The sequence below is a fragment of the Eleutherodactylus coqui genome, chromosome 10 (genome assembly GCF_035609145.1).
Source record: "Eleutherodactylus coqui strain aEleCoq1 chromosome 10, aEleCoq1.hap1, whole genome shotgun sequence".
NCBI lineage: Eukaryota > Metazoa > Chordata > Amphibia > Anura > Eleutherodactylidae > Eleutherodactylus > Eleutherodactylus coqui.
Window position 1 is genome coordinate 139,848,748 of NC_089846.1, and position 25,861 is coordinate 139,874,608.

The 25,861-nt window shown below is 46.3% G+C and overlaps 1 protein-coding gene and 1 long non-coding RNA gene across 2 annotated transcripts; one reads left to right on the plus strand and one right to left on the minus strand.

Annotated features, from left to right (window-relative positions):
- Positions 1-767: 767 nt before the first annotated feature.
- NCCRP1 (NCCRP1, F-box associated domain containing) lies at positions 768-12,166 on the minus strand. The gene is made up of 6 exons (XM_066581921.1): positions 10,610-12,166; positions 10,091-10,165; positions 6,750-6,846; positions 4,444-4,539; positions 4,184-4,322; positions 768-3,136 (listed from the first exon to the last, which is right to left on the minus strand). Exons 1-6 carry the CDS (start codon positions 12,135-12,137, stop codon positions 2,999-3,001), a joined length of 2,073 nt encoding a protein of 690 aa, XP_066438018.1. The 5' UTR covers positions 12,138-12,166; the 3' UTR covers positions 768-2,998.
- Positions 10,176-25,452, plus strand: LOC136580975 (uncharacterized). The gene is made up of 3 exons (XR_010787038.1): positions 10,176-10,248; positions 21,142-21,285; positions 23,346-25,452. It is a non-coding gene; the product is annotated as an uncharacterized lncRNA (long non-coding RNA).
- Positions 25,453-25,861: the final 409 nt, after the last annotated feature.

The following is a 25,861-nucleotide window of genomic DNA, read 5'->3' on the forward strand; positions in this document are numbered from 1 at the left end:
AAAATGGCAGTGAGGGCCTATCTCTAAGACTGCTGCCCACATGGCCAATCTCATGAAGACGGCTGTACTTTCCGTCTATTTCATGGACGGCCCACGAACCCGTTATAGCCTGCGAGGCCGGACACACAAGCGCTTCTTCCCATGGACTGTGTGAAAGAGATTGCTGCATGTCCTGTTCTCACGGACGGGAATAAGACATGCGATGACTGCCGGAGGTCAGACGGCACCTGAATGGGTGCGAGCGCTGTCCGATGCAAGTTGTGCCGAGATTCTTGGGTTCTGCTAACATTGGCTGCCTGCGTGAGACTTGGGCGAGGTCCACAACAGCGGAGGGAACATGTCCATGCTGCATCCACAAGAGATGGATGCTTTCCCACCCATGTGCGGTTCCGTGAAGCTCACATATGTGCTCTGGGTTTTTCTTACTTCTGCCCCGTGTTTGTGTGACCGGAATGCACTAACGGCCGCGTATTTTGCTCGCTCTGGCATGTTTTTGTGTGCACAAATGCACTGCATGTTTGCATACACAATGTAATCCGCACAATCATTGATTTTGTGAGTATTTGCGCAGTGAATCTGCAGGTTTTCTGCGTACGTCACGCACATTTACGCACACCCATTGATTTCGTGAAAAAATCTGCATGCATGAGCTAACCCATTGGAATCAATGCGCTCTATCCCCTCCATGTTACGTGTGTGATATGCTGCCCAAATACCCCGTGTGAATGCGCTCCAACATTGTGAACACACGACGACCTGCTCAGAAATAGTCAGATTTTACTTTTATTCTCAATATTAACAAATGTTCGACATTTACTATACAAGGTGCAATAGGGGTTTTTAGAGGGCGGGGGGGGGGTACAACTTTCTGCCCAAATCTTTGAACACCTACAGATCTGAAACATCTTATGAGACCCGACTAGAGGAGGACATAAGGAGTTGTCTGCAAGAACTGATAAGATTGGAATTCTGCATTTCCTGTTAGGACATAATTAAAGCGGTCGGACAGTATTAGAAAAACATGGTAGCTTTCTTCAGCTGTGGAAACAGCGCCACTCTTGTCCACAGGTTGTGTCTGCTATTGCAACTCAACTCCTTTGAAGTGAATGAGGCTGAGCTGCAATACCACACACAACCTGTGGGCAAGAGTGGTGCTGTTTGTGGAAGAAAGCAGCCATGCAAGCCCTTCAATGGAGAGTCTACTGGTTGTGATGATCAACATCTGCTTTTATCTTAGCGCTAAATCTACACAGATATTTTCAAGATTCCACAGCGTCTGTAGGAAGAGTTCATCAATTCATAGTGGAGTTCAAAAGTGGAGGTGCTGCCCACAGCAGTTAATGAGTCCCGGTCTTATGATAACTTTATGATTGGGGGGTTTATGACCTCTGAGACCCCACTGATCCTAAGAATGGGGTCCAATCAGTCCCCGAGTCAATGGAGTGGAGGTCGTGCCGTTGCGCTGCCGCCCTATTCCCTTCAATGACCGAGCTGGTGATTGCTAAAGTGCTTGAGCTTGGTAATCTCCAGCGCTGTCAATGAAGGGAATGCAGCAGCTGCTCCATTTACTCAGGGACCAACCAGACCCCAATCCTCATGATCAGTGAAGATCCCAGCAGTCGGACCCCCCAATCATAAAGCTATTCCTGATCCTGTGGATGGGGGATCACTTTATAACTTGGCACACCTTTACCGGGGTGACCATGTGATACCCAGGTGTGCCATGTCCTGCAGCTCTTTTAGTAGCTTCTGTCCGCTGAATTAAGGTTATAAATGAGGGATCTCCTTCGTTACACTGACCCTCCAGTCCCACGCCAAAATGTGCCACGAATCTGATAGGAAACGTTATATTACCTCGTTCCATCATTTTTTACTCTTTAGTGACCCATCCACCTGATCTTGGGGCCGTTTTTTACATCCAAGATGGCCGCTGATTCTTGGGGCGTTCCACTGTTGAAGTTTCCATGCAAATCCATCTGTAAAGCCTCGGCAGAAATCGGCAGCGATACGGTGACGGTTTTTGCTGCAGATCCACAGAGGGATTTCACTCGATGGGCAAAATCTGCTTGCAGAATCTCAAATGCCTTTCCATGCGGATCGGCGTTAGGAAGCGACACGTCACGGCTGCAGACAGGATAGATGCAGGTTGTTGTTGCATTTTTGCAGATTCTGCATGGAAAGTTCCGCAGGGGAATCGAACTTGTGAACACAACCTCAATGGGCAACATGTGTGCGCGGAATTTCAAATACGTTTCTGCATGGATCTGAAGGACGTGTCATGTCACTTCTTCATACAGATTTGTGCAAAAACACATTCGAAATTCCGCACATGGATTTTGTCCGTTGACAGAGCTGAATCTGTAAGCAGCTCCATGACAAAAAGCCTTCTGCAATGGTTTTACAGGCGGACTCTGCACTGAAACTCCGTGGTGAAATCATCTGTGTGAACATATCCTTAGACTACCCAAAGCACACTGAGCACTGGTAGTGTATTAGTAGTCTAAGACATCACACAATGCTTTGATTGGACAGCATTGTTCATGTGAGCAATGCTGGCCAATCAGGATGCAGCATCCACTGCGTGACTACTGATGCACTATGTAGCCATTTTGGGCATTGCAAAAGGCAGATTGGCGTCGTAGCTGGGAACAGAATGGCACCAGGTAATATAAATTCCGCCCTCCCGTTCCTGATCACATCGATGGTCGCGGCTTCTTTCTCCTCTATGGTTTTATTATAGGCCTCCATGAAAAGTTTAAAGCTAGTTGAAGGGGCAATGCAATCTGAAAACTGCAGACAACACCTCCACTTCCCATTATACTCGTGTTTTATAAATGCTGTATATAATATACAATAGGTTTGACCACCCAACCAATGGCAGACTAGTATGGCGCGGACTATATGCTGGATCAGAGAAGAGATTGATAAAGATGAGAGGCATTGGGAAAGAGTCAGAGGTTCTCATGAGGTTTCATTCGGTCTTCACCAATATTTGGATTCACCCTCGAAGCTGAGCAAATAACGTGCTGTCCGCCACTCGCGTCCGGTGGAATCCCAGGACTGACAAGTCTTTACTCTTGTGCAAAAAGTGAATATAGCGAAGACCGGATCCATAAGACTTGAATATATGGGAAACCTGAAACATAGAAGGGTCATCAAATGAATGAGAGGGGCGCTGGGAAAGTAGTCATCTCCTTGCTCCATAATCATCCATGTAATGCATGGACAGCTGGGTGGGAGCGCCCAAGACTCTAGGACTTCTGAAGGCCCTTTTCAGGAGGCATCCACTCCATTGGAATGAAGTCAGCTCATAATGTAGCTATGCAGCTAAGGCCGGCTTTACACGGGACAACTATCATCTGGATAGTCGCTTGAAATAGTTGCTGAAGTGTGTGAATGACTGTGAGCTTCTATACGGAGGGTTGTTGTCCAACTTCGTTATCGCTGAATGAATCGTTGGGAGCTTTTATAGGGCACCAAAATATTGTTCATCAACTAGTTGGGGGCGTGAGGTTCTTGGTGGGAGTGTATTTGGAATGTTACCCCCTCCCCAGCACACGCTCATTGGATGCGGAGTCCGCTGAACGCACATCAATACATGTGAGCGGTCTTCGAGTGAACAATCGCTACTCCGAGGAAAGCCAGCCAGAGACGGTAGTAGAGAGCGTTCTGTTGGAGACCAGCAGGGACTGTTCAGTCGAGGACCATTCACATGTATTTATTTGTTTTTGTGAACCAGTGAACGATAAGGGGGAGGGTGAAATATTAAAAAAGGGCCAATCAGCATTCAGTGGGAGGCGCACCCCGAACTGCAAAGTTGTTGGATAGTCACTGAAAGACAATGATTGCTTTTTCGTACCAGACGGTCATTAATCAACCAACGACACGGAACGATTGTCACTTACATTCGCTCTATCGAACGACTATTAAGACAATAGTTGCACCGTGTAAAAACAACCCTTAAACATAAACCAAACAGGAAATGTCATAAATCTCCAATATCTGGGGGTCCCATCTCTGGATCCTGCATGCCAGGATTATGGTGGTCTCCTACAGGGACCCCCTATAAGACATTGATGACACATCCTGTCTGACATAGGAAACCCCGTTAAAGACTCACAAGTGAATAATTTAGTAGGATCATCCCCTTTTCTAAGTTCTTTCTCGCCTTCATGATACTCACCATGTTCCATCCTTTTGGTTCTCCACTCATGGCATTTTCTGGGGTCAGGTCCAGTTGAGCTAATATCGTTTTTTTGTCGTCCGCCAGTAACTTGACATGAAGCTCATATACATATTTGTGGAGTTTACTGTCTTCATACCTGTATAACATGCAAATGATATGAGACAAGGAACCTTCCTTCTACATACAGAATATTAGGGCATTTCTACAAATCTGTCCAGTCATTGGGAGCTTCTAATACCCCTGTATCATCAACTCACCAGTCCAGAACATAGATATCCGGCTGATAGGAGTCCAGCAACTCGGGCCAAAGACCTTCAGAGCTCAGATCCAACAGCTGCTCCTTCACACACCAACTGCAAATACCAAGTAGACATTACGCCACTGCATGTGGTGCCATATGTTACCATATCGCTTATATGTTCTCAACAAAGGTATTTTGTGATGCAGAATCTCAGGACTGGAATCTTGTGGATGTACGAGTATCGACATTGGTAGAGGATATGTAGCTGATATACAGAATTAGCAGTTAGGGTTAGCATCCACAGAGGGTGCCATAAATGTGTGATCGGTGGGGTCTAAAATGAACTATTGTTTAAAGCAAGATTATATGCTAAGTATTATAGCTGCTAGTAATGGCGGTGTCCCCTACCTCCTCCTGCAGTCCGGCGGCGAAAGCAGACGGACGATATTCGCTCTCGGGAAAGAAGCCTGAGTCTTAGCAAATAAACTAAAAACAACACAAGATACTTAAAAGCATAAAGGCACCTGAAACCACTGACTATAAATCCCACGGTCAAAATAAGAATCACGTGATCCGAACGCATTATCAAATGGCCACAACACGTGATGGATACCGGGGTACTCCGATCAGAACATATTAGATCATATGCTATATACATGATGATATAATAGGAAACAGAGCAGAATGCCCAATTATACAAACAAACCTAATTTAAGGCAAACACAGCGGACCAAACAAGTAATGCGTTCGGATCACGTGATTCTTATTTTGACCGTGTGATTTACAATCAGTGGTTTCAGGTGCCTTTATGCATTTAAGTATTTTGTGTTGTTTTTAATTTATTTGCTAGAATCTGTGCTGGATGATTCTAGAAATGTGTGATCAGCACTAACGACATATTTTTCATGTCATGGTCATCTTTCTTTATTCCACCATATATTTTTAATGGTTCTTTGATAAAGTTTTTGGTTTAGGTAAATTTCCCTTTTTCCAAGTATTGGACGAGCTGGGATATTTCCTACATACTTCTACCCAGCGTTTGGCTAAGTACTAGAGATGAGCGAACGTACTCGTTTCGAGTAATTACTCGGACGAGTACCGCCATTTTCGAGTACTTCAGTACTCGGATGAAAAGATTCGGGGGGCGCCGGGGGGGAGGGAGAGGCGTGGCGGCGCGGGGGTAGCAGCGGGGAACAGGGGGGAGCCCTCTCTCTCTCCCTCTCCCCCCCCACTCCCCACTGCTAACCCCCGTGCCGCCACGGCGCCCCCCGAATTTTTTCGCCCGAGTACGGAAGTACTCGAAAAATCGCGGTACTCGGGCGAAAAAGGGGCGTGGCCGAGCACGTTCGCTCATCTCTACTAAGTACTGTTCACAATAGGTGATGATCACAAATCACCTCCTCCCCCTCCCTGCACAGAACATGCCCACAACACTCTCCCATAGAAGTCATGTCCAGACTATAGGCTTCTATGTCCCATGGGAGAACTGTAGAGCAAATCTTTTAATTTTGTTACCAGCAGCTCAGACAAGACAGCTGCCGCCGATCGTCATGTACAGACAATAGAATAACATGACCTATAGACAGTAACAACAGGTGAGAAAAACCCAGGTAATACATGCTCTTTAGCACTTGCCAGCACATTGACCATACCAATGTAGTTCAGGGTGCAGTACCACTTATAACCAACAGGTGGTGATATGTAGCATTGAGATTTATTTCTGCGCTTCCTTCCTGTATCTGTATAGCTGGAGCTGATGCTAAAATATGGAATATAAAATATTGTACAAGTCCGTATTATTTAGGGGGAAAATCAGCATTTAGGGGACCCCAATGTTATATAGAGAAAGCCATAAAACAACTTGTTGTCCTGTTGGAAGAGATCTGAGGAAATGCATGGAGGACAATTATAAACTACATGCAAAGATACAAAAGCAGGACTGATAGGCGGCACCGAGCCACCGTGCTGCTCAGGGGGCCAAACACGCCTAGGATGGTCAGAGCTAAACACACTGGGGGGCAGTGGGGGCTAGTTCTTTCTCTTGGGGGCCCAAGGGCTGGATGGTCGAGGGGCCATGTTACAGATTTTGCATTGGGGCCCCTTACATTTAGCCTCTGCCTAATCTTTTTGGCTTCTAGCAATGCCCCTGGAGGTTTGTGTTGCATTGATGGGCTTCTTAAGAGACCAGAGGACATTTGTGGGGAGTGATGCCCATGCATCATACCAGCTATAACACGGTAGGGTACATGAGCCCTTGGCCCAGATCTTGGAAGTCCGGAAATATGGTAAGAGTAGCGCAGGAATAACTGAGCGGTCACCCACCTGTACTCGGGCAGATAACAGACCACCACACCTGGAGGGACATTACTTCTGTCCACGGGGATGTCTTCAGTACTTATTTGCCATCCGCTGAAATCACCTGAGAAGATAAAGGTGTGCAGTGAGCATCTCTGGAAGCCATCAGAGGCCATCTAGTCTTCCCCTTGTATTGTCACATGCTGTACACTATTGGTTGTGGGGATTTCTAGCAATTGCAGAAGAGTTTCACATGTTAGCCACGGCCAGGGATGGAGAGATGAGACGGGGAGAGAAAAGCAGCTGCCATATAGAACTGATGCCACTTATCTCCAGCAGCTGGGTACCTTTGCTACAAGTTGTCACAACTGTGCAGCTGTAACAGGTGTGGGGATATAAGTCTTTGGCTTTCCAGTTTCTCCTACTTTTAGGGTATTTTCACACAGGGAAGATTTGTCGCTGATTTTCCATGCAGACCGTCCGCACAGAAGGTCCGCAGCGTGTAAATCCACCCAAAGTCTGTGCCATACGGGATTAAAATCCACAGCATGTCTATTAGCTGCGATTAGAGATGAGCGAGCATACTCGCTAAGGGCAATTACTCGATCGAGCATTGCCCTTAGCAAGTACCTGCCCGCTCGAGAGCAAAGACTCGGCTGCCGGCGGCTGGCGGGGAGAGCGGGGAGGAACGGAGGGGAGATCTCTCTCTCCCCCTCACCCCCCTCCTGCTCATGGCCGCAACTCACCTGACACCCGCGCCGGCAGCCGATCATTTTCTCCCGAGCGGGGAGATACTCGCTAAGGACAATGCTCAATCGAGTAATTGTCCTTAGCGAGTATGCTCGCTCATCTCTAGCTGCGATGGATATGCGGTGCGGAGTCACTTCTTCATATGAGGGGGTGAAGTCAAAGGAAACTATAGATCTGCTGTGGAGGAAAGGTGGGAGATGTGAGCCGTGGTGGGAGTCCTACCCAACAAGACCGCCAAACACTGCAATCTAGTCCATTCTTCACCATGAGGGAGCCACTGACCAAACCTTTACTCTCACCCATGTAGATCCATGCAGGGTGTTCAGACTGAACACTACATGCAGCTCGAGATTTATCTAAACCCACCACATGCTTTTACGATAATTCCCTTTAATCAAAGTTGACATCGGAGAATTTGGACCAAGTGGCAAAGATGATTACATAGTGAGGAGCCCTGGCTGGGAAGCACAGTCCTACATGACCTCTCAGGCACAGATCAAGGCCGGTGGCACATAGACGCTGTGTATTTGTGCAATGGGCATTGTGTATCTGCAACTCATTAGACTAATTAGCCATTTCAATGGGTGGCTATTTGTCTGCTGAACACCAATGAAGATGCCCTGTGCTGATGTGCTTGCAAAAAAGCATCGCTCCTTCTGAAGATACACGAATCCGGTCTTAGGGAACGTTTTCTGCGAGGATGCTGTGCTGCCCTCGGTGATTCCTCAGGACAAGCAGGACTGTACAGGAGGCTGCCTCTATCTTCCTGCACCCTTACGTACCTTCCTTATATTATTGTGGCTCCTAAGCAGTAAGTATATGAGGCGGGCCGCCCTTTTACTAGAATTTGGAGATATTCTGGTGGTTTTGTGTTGTTTTACTATATAGTGTTTATGAATACTGGCCCTTAATGGGTACAGTGAGGAGCCGATTTATGATTCCCACTTAGCCTGCAAAATCTCATGAGAATAGGCAGAAGTTGATATAAGAGAGGTGTGGTAGGGAGTGCAGACACTGGGGTAACATGCCATAGAGCCTGCCCACCAGGGCCAATATAAGACAGGGGAGTGCAGGAAAACGAATCTGCAATCCCGCTGGTTGGCTACACTGAGGAGGTGGTGGGGGTCACAGGAAAGGAGGTGTTTAATATGGCTACTGGGTGTTTCCAATTTCGCTGCCTCATTACGCCAAGCATTACTGTTTTCCGAGGTTAGCTTGTTTATTGCAGTCCCTTTTGGAGCATCATCATTTGGAGTGATGTGGTCCCATCCTGTGTGTCCTATAACCTCACTGTTACATGTCCTGTATATCAGGGGAGCCTTCAACCGGAGGTCTGCCCAGCTGGGTGCACCCCTGAATGTGTCCCTGCCACCTGGACTGTTGTCCCCATTCCCTGGCCTATACCCTGAACCTCCAAGATAAGTAGTAAGCCGCCTCTGACATATAGTTAGATAACGCATGTTATCAAGTTCACTAAGAAACGGAAAACCTATCCTTGAGGGAAAGTACTAGTAAGAACCAATAACGAAATATTACTGGTTATACAAGTTAGGGGATTGCTCCCAGTGACGGTTCCATCAAGGAGCATCTCCATGCTTTAGTACATTGTTCTTGATGAAATAGCTAATAAGAAAGGAGAGCCTTTACTGGGGTCAGAAATCAAAGGATATCTAGAATGTGCTTCTTAAGCTTGTCATCGTCTCCTGGAAGCCGAAGCTGGGACAGTAGAGTGATTGGGAGCCTCTCCAATGTCAACTAGGTTTCCATAGTGCACCATCCAATATGTAAGAACCTTGAACAAGCCGAAGCCCGAAAATGCCATTCTTAGTATATTAGCTCACCTTAACTACAAGGTCATGTTCCTCATGGTTCTCCTCTTGAAGTCATCTTAAATTGCAAAGTGCTCTACTAACTAGAAGAACCTAAAAAGAGCCTCGTGTGGCGCGGAGTGTTAAGGCAGCAGTTTGCAGTCCTAAGCTCTCGCTCACAACCTGAAGGTTGCTAGTGTTACCCCCGCTTAGTTCAGGTAGCTCAAGGTTGACTCAGCCTTCTTGGCCGGTAAAATGAGCGCCCAGCTTAGTGGGGGGTAATAAATAAAAATTACCTGAAGCGCTGCGGAATAAATGGGCGCTATACAAATAACCAGATTTATTTAACCTATGTCTGCTCTGAAGTTTGTGAGACTATCATGCAAGGCTGTTGTGTGATTACTCCTGTACCTAAAGGAAGCACGTAGTAGATACCTGCTTACGAAATCTTTTTGCGCCGGCAGTTATTACTCCAACCTCTGAGTTTGCTCATTCCCAAGAAGAATTAAAAGAGTTCTAGACAAAAAAATCCCATAGAGCAACTTCCATTGGATGGAAAATAGGCCATAGACATCAGATTGAGGGTAGAATCTCCCCAAAACATTCAGATATGTCCACAGAACTCTAATGTATATGAGAAATTTTAGGGAGTTTTGCATGTTGCATAAGGAAAACGTGGAAATTATGGGAGAGGTACAATGGGTGTAACCTTGGAATAAAGGAACTACAGTATAGGCCACAAAGCAGGTACAAACTTGATCAGAGTTGCAGCATAGTAAAAGAAGAATAACATGACTTTCAGATACAGACCTAATGTCTCCAGGGGCTTCTTCTCGGGGGGTGGGTCAAATTCTTCTTTTGGAGGAGGCTGTGTGGTGGATAAACCTAAAAAGATAACACACGCATGAATATACAGGATGCAGCTTGTCTTACTGCTAGAGAACATGAGAAGAGAGAAGAAGAGAAAAGTAAGTAGGCCAAGAGTCACAATATACAGCTGCCCATCAGTACAATGTCCTTAAGAATTAGCAATATTCTAGGGAAGTATCATATAGCTTCCATATAGACCATGAAGAAGGGGCCAGCATAGGGCATGCATAGTATGGACCGCTGCAAGGCTTCCCCTTCCTCTATGAGATGAGTGCTGTAATATTAGCAAACACAGAAAGGGACGACCACAAGAACAGAGTTAGGATTTGGCACCGTGTCCTCCTGTGGGGAACATAGATCAGCATCAAGAGACTTCTTTGCCCCAACGCATTATATTCTATGCATAATCCATAAATACAACATTGAACTGGCAGATGAAGAGAACAAATCATACTATACCTTCTGGATTTGGGCTTTTCAGGAGGTTCCTTCCAAAAGGTTTCTTCTTGTAGATCTCCTTCCAGTTGGCATTGTCTGGCAGGATAATTGCCCTCCCCCTGAGACCCCACTCCTTCTCGAACAATTCCAACCAGCCCTGAGCCGTCTCTGGTTCTTTCTCCACTGGTGGAGTAAGATCTATAAAGTTGTGAACTGGGTTTCTTTGTGGCTCCTGTGTTGATTTTTTGAATTTGGGCGGTTTTGGTCTCAGACTTGTCTCTGTGTGCTTTTCCTGTTCGAATACTGTCATTGTGAGCTGATCGTGTTCCTGGACTGGTGTTATAGGTTTTTCTAGTTCCTGAGCTGTTGGTTCGGATTTCTCCTGTTCCTGAGATGACATTTTTGGTTTCTCTTGTTCCTGAGTTGTCCCAGTAGACTTCTCCTGTTCCTGAGATGTTGCTTTGGGCTTTTCCAATTTTGGAACTGTCACATTAGGCTTCTCTTGTACCTGAGCTGCCTCTTTAGACTTCTCTTGCTCCGGAATTATCCTTCTGGGCTTCACTTCAGGCTTCTCTTGTTTCTGATCTGCCATTTTTGGCATTTCATGTTCCTTAGACTTCTCCTGATCTTGAGCAGTTACTTTGGGCTTCTCATGTTCCTGTGTTGTCACTTTAGACTTCTCCAATTCTGGAGCTGTCACATTTGGCTTCTCTTGCACCTGAGCTGTCACTTTTGGCTTTTCTTGTTCCTCAGCAGTTACTTTGGGCTTCTCATGTTCCTGTGTTGTCACTTTAGACTTCTCCAATTCCGGAGCTGTCATACGAGGCTTCTCTTGTACCTGAGCTGTCACTTTAGGCTTCTCCTGTTCCTGAATTGTCACAATGGGCTTATCCAATTCCAGAGCTGTCACATTAGGCTTGTCTTGTACTTGAGCTGTCACTTTTGACTTTTCTTCTTCTTGAGCAGTCATTATAGGCTTCTCCTGTTCCTGAATTGTCACTTTAGTCTTCTCTTGTACCTGAGCTGTCATGTTAGGCTTCTCATGCTCCTTCGCCGTCTCGTTATGGTCCTGTTTCTCAGCTGCTTTCATACCTCTTTGCTCTTGCTCAGGTGTTTCTTGCTCCTCAGGTGTCTTCTTGCGTTTCCCTTGTTTGTCAGGTTTTGCTTTGTCCTCATCTTCCTTTTTGTCTTCCTCTCGTTTTACAAGTGTCTCGGCTGTCTCTTGGTTCTTTCCATGTTCCTGAGTCTCATTTTTTAGATTTTGTTTGTTCTCTTTCTGGTCCTCCTTCTTCAGTGTCTTTGTAGCTTCTGTCAGGGCAGCATTACTGTCTGTCTTCTGGGTTGTAATCTCCACCTTTTTGCTTTCTTCTACATCTTTGGTAACACTTACATTAACTCTCGTATCTTCTTTAAATTGACTCTTCTTGACCGACTTGGCTTCTTCCACTCTAGCACCATGAGACTCTCGTGCTGAGCCATGGGAATCAACCCTCGGGCCGTCTCTGCACAGGCTCCCACCTCCAGCCTCTTGCTGTGAGCAGTCACTCATTGTCACCTGTGCTCTCCGTCTCTTCTTCCAGGTGTTTTTAAGGTGCAGCTCCTCCTTCCCAGAGAGTGTAGGTGTGTAAAACGATGAGTAGTGCAGAAAAGAGGGAGTGCCAGCCCAGACGGCTGCAGAACAGGCATGTCATTGTGTTTAGAGCGACTCTAGAGCCCGTACGAGGGCAGGTGACAGCGGGGACTCCTCCAGAGATCCTGGGCTAATTCATCTAAGGGCTCATTCACACGGGCAGATGCAATTATGGTCTGCATGTGTGTTGCAGGTGTTTTTGATGCGTGTGCACATTTTTTACATCCGTATTCATGGCGTTTTTCATGTGTGCAAAAAAAAAATTAAAAAATCGCCAGAAGGCCCATTTAATGACCCTTTTTTTTTAACTACTCTGTCCCAACAACATGTGTTAAAAACACAGCGAATAAGCATGCAGCTGTACATTAGCCGTGTTTTACACGTTCCCATAGACTTTAAGGGTGATCTCTGTGCGTAAATACGGATGAAAATAGGACTGCGCTCTTTTTACGTGAATGATCAGTCCGAGAAAAAACCGCTCATCTGAATAAATCAATAAGGATCAATGGCGTCATATGTTGTCCGTGAAAACATGGGCATAATCCGGGCAGAAACCGCGCCATGTGGAGGGGTCCTCAGAGCGTGGTCACACGGCGACTTCTATCTGATTCCGAGACCGGACTCACACAGAAGATAAAACATCCATTTGGATCGGTTAATTCATACGAGCGATTCTTCGCTCCGATAGTCCGAGTAAGCAGATCGGTGCCTGCGCTACTCTTGTGTTTCTTCAAGAATCGCCCATTAGTTTCTGTATTGGGGCTTCTTGCTCTTGCGCAACTTTCTTATGCAGTGAATGAGGGTACTCTGTGCACAATACTGTACGTATTTTTACAGGCACCGCTAGGTCACATGGGCGGGGGAATCACCCTGGCCGAATTTTAATGGCTATTAGGCCGAAGGAGGTTCCGGGGCGCAGGTCTGCACAGCATATATATATGTGAGAGCGTTTGTGCAGCTCCCATAGACTTCTATGGGCCTCTCTGGTGCACAAATGCACACAAAATAGAGCAGGTCCTACTGAAATGAAAATAAGCGCATTGATACCGACAGGTTTATGATCTGCGTATTGCGTGCAGCGCTTTCTCTGCGTGCAAAAACTCATGCAAATACGGCCGCGTGAAGAAGCCCTAAGTGTTAGAGAAATGCATTGCAGCCACAAACAAGCACTTTGGCAGCGAGTGTGATGCGCTTTTAACAGCAGTACATAAGGGGACCGCATGAAAGAAAGAATCGGGAAGCGCAGAGCAGATTAAAACGTGCACGGAAAACTGTTAGTTCTTCACTGACCAAAATGGTGGCCCTTGCGCATGAACATTTGGAGATGGTTTTGGAGGATTATAAAGAAGAGGTCGGCTTTTTTTACCACAAGTGGTGCAGCGCTCGTCCATGTGCCATCTGGAATGTATGAAGACAAGCTGCATATCAGTCCATGGACAAGAATGGGCATGTATCCTAAGTAGCAATACAAGTTCTGTCCCTTAGTGGAGTCCCGACTAGTGATGAGCGAACCTTTGAAAAGTTCAGTTCAGATAGTTCGGCAAAAAGTTTGGTCTGAAATAGTTCAAACTGAACTGGAACTTCACCGATACCCGTAAACCTGCCGTATAAAACTGTCTAAGGGCTTATTTAGACGACCGTATATCGGGTGGGTTTCACGCATGGGGGAGGGGATGGAAGAGCCAGGAGCAGGAACTGAGCTCTTAGAGCAATGAAACTTCTCTGCTCGATGGTTTCACTGCTGCCTTCCAACGCCGCGGTCCGTGATGAAAAGGACATCTGTCTGGATTTCCACAAACATCATACAAACTCTGTGCAGATGTTGGTCTTGGTCAGATGTGAAGCTCGGACCCCAGTGCTACAAGCACCAGTACCAACCACTGAGCCACATTTGAGAAGGAACTTTAGTCGGTTTGTCAGACACGGGTTCAAGTTTGTGCAGAACAGAACTTTTAGCAAAGTTTAACCCCCACAGGGTTTGAGTGTTTCAGTTTGCTCCTCACTTGTTGGGACCGTTCTTTGAGAAGGCTACTAGGCAGATATAATAGGACCTGCTATTGCACATTAGTACATAAATAGTTTTGTGAGATTCTTGATTTATTTCACCATTTGACTGACGTTTTGAGTCTATATTTTGCATAAAGATGACAGGTTGTCCCGTGGGTTAACACATATTGTGCAAAACTGAGATTAGCCACCCTATAAAAAGTGTTTGCGATAAGGCCGTCTCTTTATGAGGAAGCCCTTAGTAGCTGTGCTTGGTTGTATACAGACAGGTGTGAGCTGTGTTTGTGTTCACAGTTCCAAAGATTGTAACTAATGTCCCCTCCCTGGTGACTCACTGATACTGTGCACTCATAGAGCCGGCTATGTACTGTACATGCATGCCTTCCCACTCTAGTTCTTCTCACTGGACTCTTCTTTCAGGCCAGGAAGTGCATACAGAAGAGTGTGAATAATCCAAATATTGTCATTTCCAAATGGTGCCCTTACCTTCTGGGGCTTATTGTACTTATCAATCAACTATTTCATTCACTTGATGCTGCAGCTTAAAGGGGGCTGCAATAGTAAGCGCTCCTGTGCTCAATATCGCCACCTGCTGACTAAAACTGGCAAAGGTGCTCTATGATTTCTGCCCAATTTAATGGGGCAACATATTGAGTCAAGATGAATATAAACTCAAGATAAATCTCCAGAGTTGCATTAACAGTCAACTGTAGAACCCTGCTTTGGGTTGAACTTTTCTGAAAGTTTGGTTCAGCGAGTACTTGCACCTTGGGCGGTTCATCTTGGCTGAACGAGCTGAAAGACGGAGGAAAAGGGAGAAGAAGGAAACAAATGAAAAAGAAGGAGCTGGAAAAAAACAAGAAGAAAAAACATAAGTTTTTTCCTTCTTTTTTCATTAACTTTGCCTTTAAAACGACTCAAAAGTCCTGAGATCCAATCCTGGGTGATCAGTGAGTGTCATACAGGTCTTCTTTCTTAGACCGTGTTGTACACCAGTTTTAGGAGTATCGGTAAAGTTCCGGGAAGGTGCAAACTAATTCGCACCAAACTAAATATTTAGCCAAAATGTGGTGAGCCAACCGAACCAAAAACTTCCCAAAAGTTCACTTATCACTACTCAGAAGCAATCATCCCTCCTCTCTGAGCTGCATGATCTGTTCAGAAGGGGAGCGACGATTTCTCTAAGGACACTTACCTGTCTGGATGGGGCATCAGATACATGGCCTCTTGTCAGGCGTCGGCTGCCCCCGTCCTGTCACTGGGCTGCTGGGTGATTTATCTGCACCGCAGCTCCTGCTAAATCCATAAACTATTGGAAAATGCAATAAACCTTCCTGCAAGATAAAGGCCAAGAGCCGACGTGACGTCCAATCAGCTTAGCAGGATACTTTATGTAACACTCCGGCTGTGAGTGCGGCCGGTGCCCCTGCGGACACCGCGTAATTGTATTGTGTATGATCGCGTACTCACGCAGGCGGTCAGGCGCAGTACAGCTTTTATTCTTTTTTTCCCCCATGCCGTCGCTTAGTGCTGATGGAGCACCCACAGCCCATGGAGCACCCACAGCCCATGGAGCACCCACAGCCCGTACACAATGTAACTGCAGATATATCCGCCACCATAAGGCACAATGGGCTCTATGTCACGCAGTAAAATAGAACATGCTGCGTTTTATTTTCTGTGGGCAGATCACGCAATTCCAACCCGTAATGTGAGCAGAATTGTGTAAACGAATGCATTTGATTGAACTGCATGTTACCCCGGATCAGACGATGTGAGACGGGCCTTATTAGAGCGATTGTCTGCTTTGGACACTTTTTGTTAGAAGGGTCCGTGGTAAAGATCAGCGAGCATACTCATTAAGGGACAATACTTGAGTGAGTATCGTCCTTTTCGAGTACCTGCCTGCTCGTCAGAAAATATTTGGGTGCCGGCGGGGGTGAAAGGTGGATTGCGGGGGGGGGGGTTGAGAGATCCCCCCCCATTCACCCCCGCTGCCCCCCACTGGCACCCGAATCTTTTCTGACGAGCAGGCAGTTACTCGAAAAGGACGATACTCACTCGCTCATCTCTTGTCCCTGGTGATAAGATGATCCCCAGCAGTAAACTGTAATCTGTGGAGAAATTTGACAGCAAGTGTTCTATTTCTTGCAGAGGTTCTACTGCTTTGGTTCTCCTAATACTACCGTTCTGCACAGTATTTGCCCTTTTTTGTGTTTGTCGTACTGTTGTAGCTCTCACTTGTGTCAGATTATCCTCCCTGTTCGGAGTGTTGTCTCCTTCTTCTTGTGTCTGTCGTTTAGTGTATTCGGTCCATCTAGGGACGTGCAGAGAAGCTCTCCAGATTCCTGTCGTAGGGTTACTTTTTTCAGGGCAGGTTCTCCACCTTAGCCAGGGTTGGCCACTGTAGATCAGGGATTAACCCTTGCCCATCCACTGCTGCAGATTTGAACATTTGCAACATGACTCTAATATGCAGTGGATTATTTCCGGTGAATTAGGTTTGTTTCAACCTTATACAATAAGATCGCACTGTATTTAGTTGTGGAATTTTTGTGCAAATTCTGCAACTAGTATGTTGTGCTTGAAACCAATCTAATGGGAGGGTGGCTCTGTAAATTCCACACATTGTCAGATTGCATCGTGGACCTCGGCTGCAGTCCGTGATACAAGGCTTCACCAACTGTTCTCTCTAAATTCAATTGTGTTTTCATTCTCTTCTCAGCACATCTGTGAATCACAAGGAAGATATTTTGTTATCTTCTGTTGTTATGATAGTTCTATGACACATGCCTGCAGAAAGACAGGCTGATCCAGTATGTAATGGTCATCGCCCGGCACCCATTCTACTGAGGCTTTTGTTACCATCTGTCCATCATCCGTTATTCCATGGTCTGTATCCTTCCTTCATTGTTCAGCTGAATTCATTGAAGCGGCTATTCTATCTTTTGTTTCATTTTGTTGATCGATTGCGGTGTTACATTTAAAGGGCAAGTGCACCAGATATTCAGGAATCTTCTTCTGGTGGGCGGGGCGTTACTAGTAGCGGCTTCTGTGACTAGGTAAGTATCCACAGGACCGTTCTGACGTTGTTGGGGAAGGTTGCTCAGTTTTTCGCTCATTTTCTGATGACTGATTCATACAACATGCAGCTGGTTATGTTGTTGCCTTTCCAAGTGCTCAAAGTACTCGTAAAAATGTGCACGTGCCGTTGTCATGCTGGAAGAACCAGTCACCTGGTTGCCCACACACTGCTGAGTGGTAACCAATTTTTTGCTCCATGCAACTTTTTTTTTTTACCAGTACTTCAAGCAGGAAAAAAGGAAACAAAATTTCCCAGCTGCCCGTTGTTTGTATCACAAAATAGGCGAAAAACTGACCGTGTTGGGAAAAAAAATCATTTGAGCCAAACGCAGCCTTCACCAGCAACGCCGGCTGGTGTGCCGCCTCAGAAGGGATCCGCAGACGTTCACCCAGCAACAGAAGCCGGTACTAGTAACGCCCCATCCCCCAGGGGGTCCTGTTTATGGTGGGATATTCAAAGTATTCTCAATGTTATGCGAGTAGAGATGAGCGAACCTACTCATTTCGAGTAATTACTCGATCAAGCACCGCGATTTTCGAGTACTTCCGTACTCGGGTGAAAAGATTTGGGGGGTGCGTGGCGGAGCGGAGAGTAGCAGCGGGGAACAGGGGGGAGCCCTCTCTCTCTCCCTCTCCCCCCCACTCCCCACTGCAACCCCCCACTCACCCACGGCGCCCCCCGAATCTTTTCGCCCGAGTACGGAAGTACTCGAAAATCGCGGTACTCGGGCGGAAAAAGGGCGTGGCCGAGTACGCTCGCTCATCTCTATATGCGAGCCCTGACTTATCCAGGACCTCTTGCAATCTCCTTGCATCCTTCTCTTCTGTTAATTTCTTGACACAAAACAATGTAAAGTAATTAAGACAAGAAAGGACAGAAGGCGGTTGCAAGAGAATCTGGAAAAGTTGGGGGCTTGGTCAGAAAAGTGGCAAAATGAGGTTTAGCACTGATAAATGTAAGGTTCTGCCCATGGGCAGAGGAAATACGTGTCACCATTACATACTAAAGAGGAAACCATGGGGAACACCGACATGGGAAAGGACCTGGGGACTTTAGTTACCTGTAAGCTTAACTGGAGCAACCAGTGTCAGGCAGCTGCTGCCAAGGCAAGTAGGATCATGAGGGCATCACAAGAGATCTAGGGCACATGTTCTTCCTCTTTATAAGTCACTGGTCAGACCACACATGGAATATTGTGGACAGTTTTTGGCACCGGTACTCAAGGAGGACATATCAGGGCTTGAACAGGTACAGAGGTGGGCTACTAAAGTAATAAATGGAATGGGCAGACTACAATACCCAGAGAGGTTATCAAAGGTGGGGTTATTAAGTTAAGAAAAAAAACAGCTGAGGAACGACGTAATAACTATGTATAATATATAAGGGGTCAGTACAGAGATCTCTCCCATCATCTATTATACCCAGGACTGTAACAAGGGGGCGCTCTAATAACTATGTATATGATATTAGAGGTCAGTACAGATATCTCTCCCATCATCTATTATACCCAGGACTGTAACAAGGGGGCGCTCTAATAACTATGTATAGATATATCAGGGGTCAGTACAGAGATCTCTCCCATCATCTATTATACCCAGGACTGTAACAAGGGGGCGCTCTAATAACTATGCATAGATATATCAGGGGTCAGTACAGAGATCTCTCCCATCATCTATTATACCCAGGACTGTAACAAGGGGGCGCTCTAATAACTATGTATAGATATATCAGGGGTCAGTACAGAGATCTCTCCCATCATCTATTATACCCAGGACTGTAACAAGGGGGCGCTCTAATAACTATGCATAGATATATCAGGGGTCAGTACAGAGATCTCTCCCATCATCTATTATACCCAGGACTGTAACAAGGGGGCGCTCTAATAACTATGTATATTATATCAGGGGTCAGTACAGAGATCTCTCCCATCATCTATTATACTCAGGACTGTAACAAGAGGGCGCTCTAATAACTATGCATAGATATATCAGGGGTCAGTACAGAGATCTCTCCCATCATCTATTATACCCAGGACTGTAACAAGGGGGCGCTCTAATAACTATGTATAGATATATCAGGGGCCAGTACAGAGATCTCTCCTGTCATCTATTATACCCAGGACTGTAACAAGGGGGCGCTCTAATAACTATGTATAATATATCAGGGGTCAGTACAGACATCTCTCCCATCATCTATTATACCCAGGACTGTAACAAGGGGGCGCTCTAATAACTATGTATATTATATCAGGGGTCAGTACAGAGATCTCTCCCATCATCTATTATACCAGGACTGTAACAAGTGGGCGCTCTAATAACTATGTATAATATATCAGGGGTCAGTACAGAGATCTCTGCCATCATCTGTTATACCCAGGACTGTAACAAGGGGGTGCTCTAATAACTATGTATATTATATCAGGGGTCAGTACAGAGATCTCTGCCATCATCTGTTATACCCAGGACTGTAACAAGGGGGCGCTCTAATAACTATGTATAATATATCAGGGGTCAGTACAGAGATCTCTGCCATCATCTATTATACCCAGGACTGTGACTGTAACAAGGGGGCGCCCTTTATGTCTACAGGAAAGAAGGTTTCATCACCAACATAATAGGGGCTTCTTTACTGTAAGAGCAGTGAGACTGTGAAAGGCTCTACCTGAGGGCTTATTCACACAAGCGTATATCAGCCGGCCGATATATGCTACTGTGTGATGCACGGGCTCGGTGTATATGCCGTCGGGCAGGGGGAGACAGCTGAGCTCTGCTAAGCAGTCTTCCCCATCCCTCCCGGGCTCACCTCCTCTCTCTGACTGTTTGCAATGGGAGGGGGTGGAGCTAAGCCCCGCCCCACGTCCACAGCCAGCAATGGGAGGGGCAGAGCTTAGCTCCACCCCCACCCCTCCCATTGTAAACATTGCCAGATTGGAGTCATGATGGATTTTTTTTTTCCTCTTAAATGGGGAAAATTGGCTTCAACCTCATTGGAGTTTTTTCCCCCTTCTTCTGGATCAACATTGGGGGGTAATAGGCTGAACTGGATGGACATATGCTTTTTTCGGCCTTACATACTATGTTGAACGTTTTTCTGAAGTTGCACAATTTTTAGGTGCAGTTTTTCAGATTGGTGAACCTCTGGCCCTCTTTGCTTCTGATAGACTCTAATGTGCTCTTTTTACTAAGTCATGTGACCCTCCAGTGGTTTTCCAGCAGTACCCCTCATGTTTCCAGCCTTTTATTACCCCTGTCCCTTTTGTGAGATATGTTGCTGCCATCAATTTCTAAAGCGGTTAATTTTTTGAAAATAACATGAAATCGGTCTCCCTTTTCCCTTCTGATGTGACAACAATCCAGTTCTGTGAGATTTCCAAATCTTTGCAATCTTTGTTTCCTTTACATTTTACACAACATCCCAACTTTTTGGAATTGGGGTTGTATTTCCCAAACCGTCCATAACGGTCTGAGCTGTATAGCCCCACTGGTGCCCTGGGTCTGCCCGCTGCAGCACCAGGATTTGCCCTATGTTTAATGCCACAGCATGTGTTGGCGGAGCGGCCCGGCAGGATTCCTTTTGCCATCTGCAGAGCTAAAGCTGCCTTTATATAGGACCACAAATCCCGCTTTGCTGATCTCTACACGGGCCTAATCTCCTCTTTGTGTAGCTCTGGCCTCAGCGCTACTACTAAGCGGGATCCAGGCATACCAGAGACAATGCTCAAGTGCTTTATCCCGTTAGTTACTACACAGAGTCTGTAATTAACATTACGGGCCAATTAGCCCAGACATTGCACAGCGTATGTTTACAAGAGATCATTGCATCTGCTTCCAGAGGGATGAGTGTTGTGTACCGATCCCCGTCTCCTCGGAACGTCCTGTCCGCGTGCATCCGAGGAGTCATCAAGCGGAAGATAGGATATTACAGGAAACATCCTCAAGACGTCATTTACAGCAGCAACTGTCTTGTTCAATTGAGGTAAACTGCATTTACGCTTTGCCTGCCATGGCGAGGATGATGAAGACGACATTTCCCAACGCTCTGGCGGGCCGTGGTGTATATAACATTTATCATTACGGAGGATACTGTCGTATTATCAGCGCCAATTCAATCTGGACATTTACAAATGAGGGTAATAGAAGCAGCGGTGTATCCATAGCAACCACATATCTGCCGTTATAAAATGACATTACACTGCATCTTCAAGACGTCTCCGAGGAATCCTTGCAGAATTATGGGGTTTATTGGGCCTCACATACAGGAGCTTGTCTCCGGAGAACGCCCAAAAATATGGAATGTGATACGGTTTCTGTTACTTAAAAGTCTATCTCCGGTGAAAAATGAGAACGTCACGATCTTACAGCCTCACATAAGGGACTGCCGCAGCTTTTACCCTTCAGCTCAGCCACTTGTACTGTAGGCCAATTCACTAACAGGAAGGTGTTAATGTCTGCCAAGGCGCAGATACAGTCCGGTACTGGGCACCGTCCCTTAAGGCCTGTTATTTCAATTACCCCTCCTCCACCTTCTGCTATTCGTACATTACTACCATCTGCGCAGAGGCTGCTGTAAGCACAGGACCTTTTCACTAATAAAGTTCCCTTTACAGACCAACCGCTTGTAAATCCCTGTATGAGTCAGATCTCCAAGGTATTTTAGCTCCCTCTCTAACCATTTGTTCCTGCAATGTACATTAGCAGGGAAGCAGTACAGGGCTTTAGGAATTTATGCTTTAGCTGAGAAGGAACACGTTTTACTCATTCAATGCAACTTGGAAGTACTACCTAAATTATTTTCCTATCCGACGCATCATTAGCGCTACGCTGATATATTATGGCTGCTTTGTCTATATTTCTAATGGTTAAAGTCTACTTTATGGCTAGTGCACTCTTTCTATCCACACCTCACCCCCTCGCTTGCTTTCCTCTTCTCCACATCATTATTTAAAATAGCTGGTCGCGCAACTTTTTAGCAGCCCTTGTGAGGAATTCTTTTTTGGGGGTGGGGGGGGGGGAGGGGAAGACAGGGGAGGCTTGAAATATAAGCCCTGCCCTGAAAATAAGCCCTAGCTACAACAAAGAGATTTAAAGAAAAGTATACATCAGTGTTCCCCAACTCCGGCCCTCAAGAGCCCCAGTAAGTCATGTTTTCAGGATATCCTATGGTAATGTCTGAGGCACCGACCATAATTACAGCACCTGTGCAATACTGAGGAAATCCTGAAAACATGACCTGTTAGCGGTCGCTGCAGACTGGAGATGGGGAACACTGTTATACATCACCTTAGAAGCGCTGTCTGGCGCTGCAGCAGCTTCTGCCCCGGTGCTCAGCCCTGGTCTCCATCTCTTCTGACCAGGGATTGAAAAATTCCCACCTCCTGAAAGCGCTGGGTATGATTTGGCCAAGCAGCCGTGAATCAGAGTCAGTGCTCAATGAATGGCTGTGATTGGCTAAGAGTTAGCCAATCCAAGGCAGCACTTCCAGGAGGGAGGGGGGTGGGGGGAATCCCCAGCCCGAAGAGATGAAGAATGGTGCGGGGGACAAGATGCGTCCAGGCCGACAGCACTTCTAAGGTGACGTATAGTGTTTTTTTTGGTGGGGGGGGGGGGGTTTGCATGCAGTTAGGGCTTTAGTTATGGCTTTGACAGTGGGGTTTCCTACTATCAAAGTTGCACCGCAAGAAAATCGCATTTTTGTGCAATGCAACACAGAGGAAGGCTCCATAGGGAAACATGAGCTACAAAAAAAAAGGCTATGTGCATATCGCCAGACTCACGAGGTTTGTGTTGGGATGTCACATGCTACAAAGCCTCGCATGTGTGAATTAACCCATAGGAAAGTACGGGATTCGCATATATGCGATTTGTAGCATTGTGGCAACGCAACAATCGCACGCCTGTAGCCCGTGTGAAGGAGGCCTTATAGAACAGCTGTTCTGTAGCTTGTACTTTGATACATTTCTATTAAAACAAACAATTGTTACAAAATGTTTACCTTCCACACAGCTGTACCTAATTTATACCAGTTATCTTCCCCAGGTCTTCACGCTCTCCGTCTCCCCATCTTTGTAGCAGTCGGAGGTTTTTCTGATACAGAGCTCCAAACCTCATGCATAGACACCGAAATTTGGCGAGAACATTCAGGCTGCATCTACCACTAGAGGGAGCATCGTGCAAACCTGCTGACCGCACTATGGAGAGGTGGGGCGAGGTGTCCTCATACCTGCGCCACTACTTCCATCAGCTACTCTGAGAATAACTTTTAAAGTTGCAGGGGTGTAGCTGTCGCAAGCACATTGGCGATGGGAATGGTCTGTGAAGCGCTCTTCGCACTGTCCATGGAGCGGCTCACAGCTCTGATTGACCGTAATGTCCAACCAAGAGCGCTCAATCCGATTCCATGGAAAAGCTCAACAGGCCCAGCGGTCCCCATCCGCAGGGTATTTGTGCCAGTAGCACCAAAGCATTTCCAGGCAGATTTTCTGTGTAACGGATGGTACAAACACTGACAGGTATGACTGCACCCTACTCTGCCACCCAACATAGCTGCCAGCAGTTTTGCATTGGCAAGTCTATAACGATATGTAGCAAGCGCCCTCTAGTGGCAGCTGCATATAGAATATGAACTGCTGATAGACTCCCTTTACATGCTGTGTCCATCAAGGGATTTAGCGCTCTGGATCCGTAAACGTATATCTTTCTAGTGGTCGCAGCTTTCAGGGCGTATTGTCCGTCATATAAAGTATTGTTTAATGAATGAAATCGCACAACAGACAACAGCATTCAGCGAACTGTAGGGAAAGCGCTCTGGGCGCACATCCCCATGTTATACACCGATCTCTGCAATATATTAAACGAGGTTAATTGTATAAGTCTGCAAAAACTGCGACTGCCTACTTGGTTCTCAGACAGTTTCTGCAATCATATGGACAGGTCAGCTCTAGCGGCCTGTTCGCAGATTATTGTGGGGTGGTGTAACCCTGAGCCTGGCAGCAGAGCGGGTGTTGGCCAGCTGGGCAGCTCCCTCTGCGGGGGCTGTGTCGTGCTGGCAGGGGTCACCATGCTGTGTGGCGCCCCGTGGTGTACGGACCAACTAAAAGAAGTCACTGTGACGCGGCTGGGGGGCTTATACAAAATAACCAAGAATCTTATGCTCATGGTTAAAATATATAATGCTGAGAAGCAATAGATGTGCAGCCTGGGGCGGCTGTGCACCCATGACGGTTTGCTACAGTTTGGCAGCATATATAACAGCAGCCATAAGGATTACTGGGCTCAGATGTCGGCATTTTACGCATATAAAAAAAACAGTAGGTTCTATTTTTGTCTGTTTTTATAGACTGAAAATCGCCCATCAAAGCCAATGGAATTGTGCAGAGGCGCAGATGTATGCGTGCTCATGGGGTTTGTTCCCGCATGTTGTCAGGAGACAGTTGGGAAAAGAGTGACATCAATTGGGTCATTGTGTTTTCAGGGGTTTTTTTGCACGCATGAAAAATGCAATGAATACGGATGCAAAAAAGGCGCACATGCATCAAAAACGCATGCAACATACACGCCAAAAAACAGCTTTTCCCCCAAAACTGCATTCACCCGTGAAGATAATAATCAGCACAGAAACTTGGACCTAGAAATGACAGGATGATAAAAAGGGTGAAGTTTAATGAAACGTCTGCAGCTCCTAATGTAACTTGTGTTTCAATCCTTCACCCGTTTCCAAGATCCCTGCTTGCAGTCAGTGACAGAAAAGATGTGACTTTAGAACTCGCCCCGATCATGCCCTGCCCACAGAGGGTCATTCTTTTCTTCCAGCCTCTTAATGTAGCCAAGAATCATTCAATTCACTGACAGCAAACAGACATCTTGAAAATTGTGAGGCATCGATACAAAAATTCTATGCAAAAGTTTTAGAACTTTATTAAACAATAAAACTTACCGTATATACTCAAGTATTAGCCGACCCGAGTATAAGCCGAATCAATAAGCTTTACCACAACTGGAGTATAAGCAGAGCTATACTCGAGTATATAGTAGGTAAAAAAAAAAAGCAATACTCACCTATCAGCCGGCGTCTCTGTCCTGGGCACAATGCTCTCCCCAGCGGTACGGCCAGCTGCTGCAGTCTTCTCCCTGGCTTGCTTTTGAAATCCCCGCCATCAGCGCTGTGATTGGATCGAGCGTCGGTCAATCACAGCTGGCACTTGATAAACCAATCACAGCCATTGAGAATGACATCACTGAATGACTGTGATTGGTTTATCAAGCGCTGGCTTTGATTGGCCGGCACTCGATCCAATCACAGTGCTGACAGCGGAGATTTCAAAGGCAAGCCAGGGAGAAGATGCTGGGGACAGGAGAAGCCGCCGGCTGATAGGCGAGTATTGAGGTTTTTTTTACCTCACTCGAGTATAAGCCGAGGGGGGCTTTTTTAGCACATTTTTTGGTACTGAAATTCTCGGCTTATACTCGAGTATATACGGTATTTCCATCTAGAACTCCGGGTACTTCGGCAGTTGTGGATCCGCCGCCATGTTTAGCTTCTGTGACGAAATGAA

Excerpts from the sequence above, each read along its gene's own strand:
- NCCRP1 (XM_066581921.1), bottom strand. The coding sequence starts at position 12,137 with ATGAGTGACTGCTCACAGCAAGAGGCTGGAGGTGGGAGCCTGTGCAGA. Across the intron at positions 4,540-6,749 it reads TGTTATCTGCCCGAGTACAG|TTGGTGTGTGAAGGAGCAGC; the intron begins GTGGGTGACCGC and ends TGGTATTTGCAG. Across the intron at positions 4,323-4,443 it reads GATATCTATGTTCTGGACTG|GTATGAAGACAGTAAACTCC; the intron begins GTGAGTTGATGA and ends CATGTTATACAG.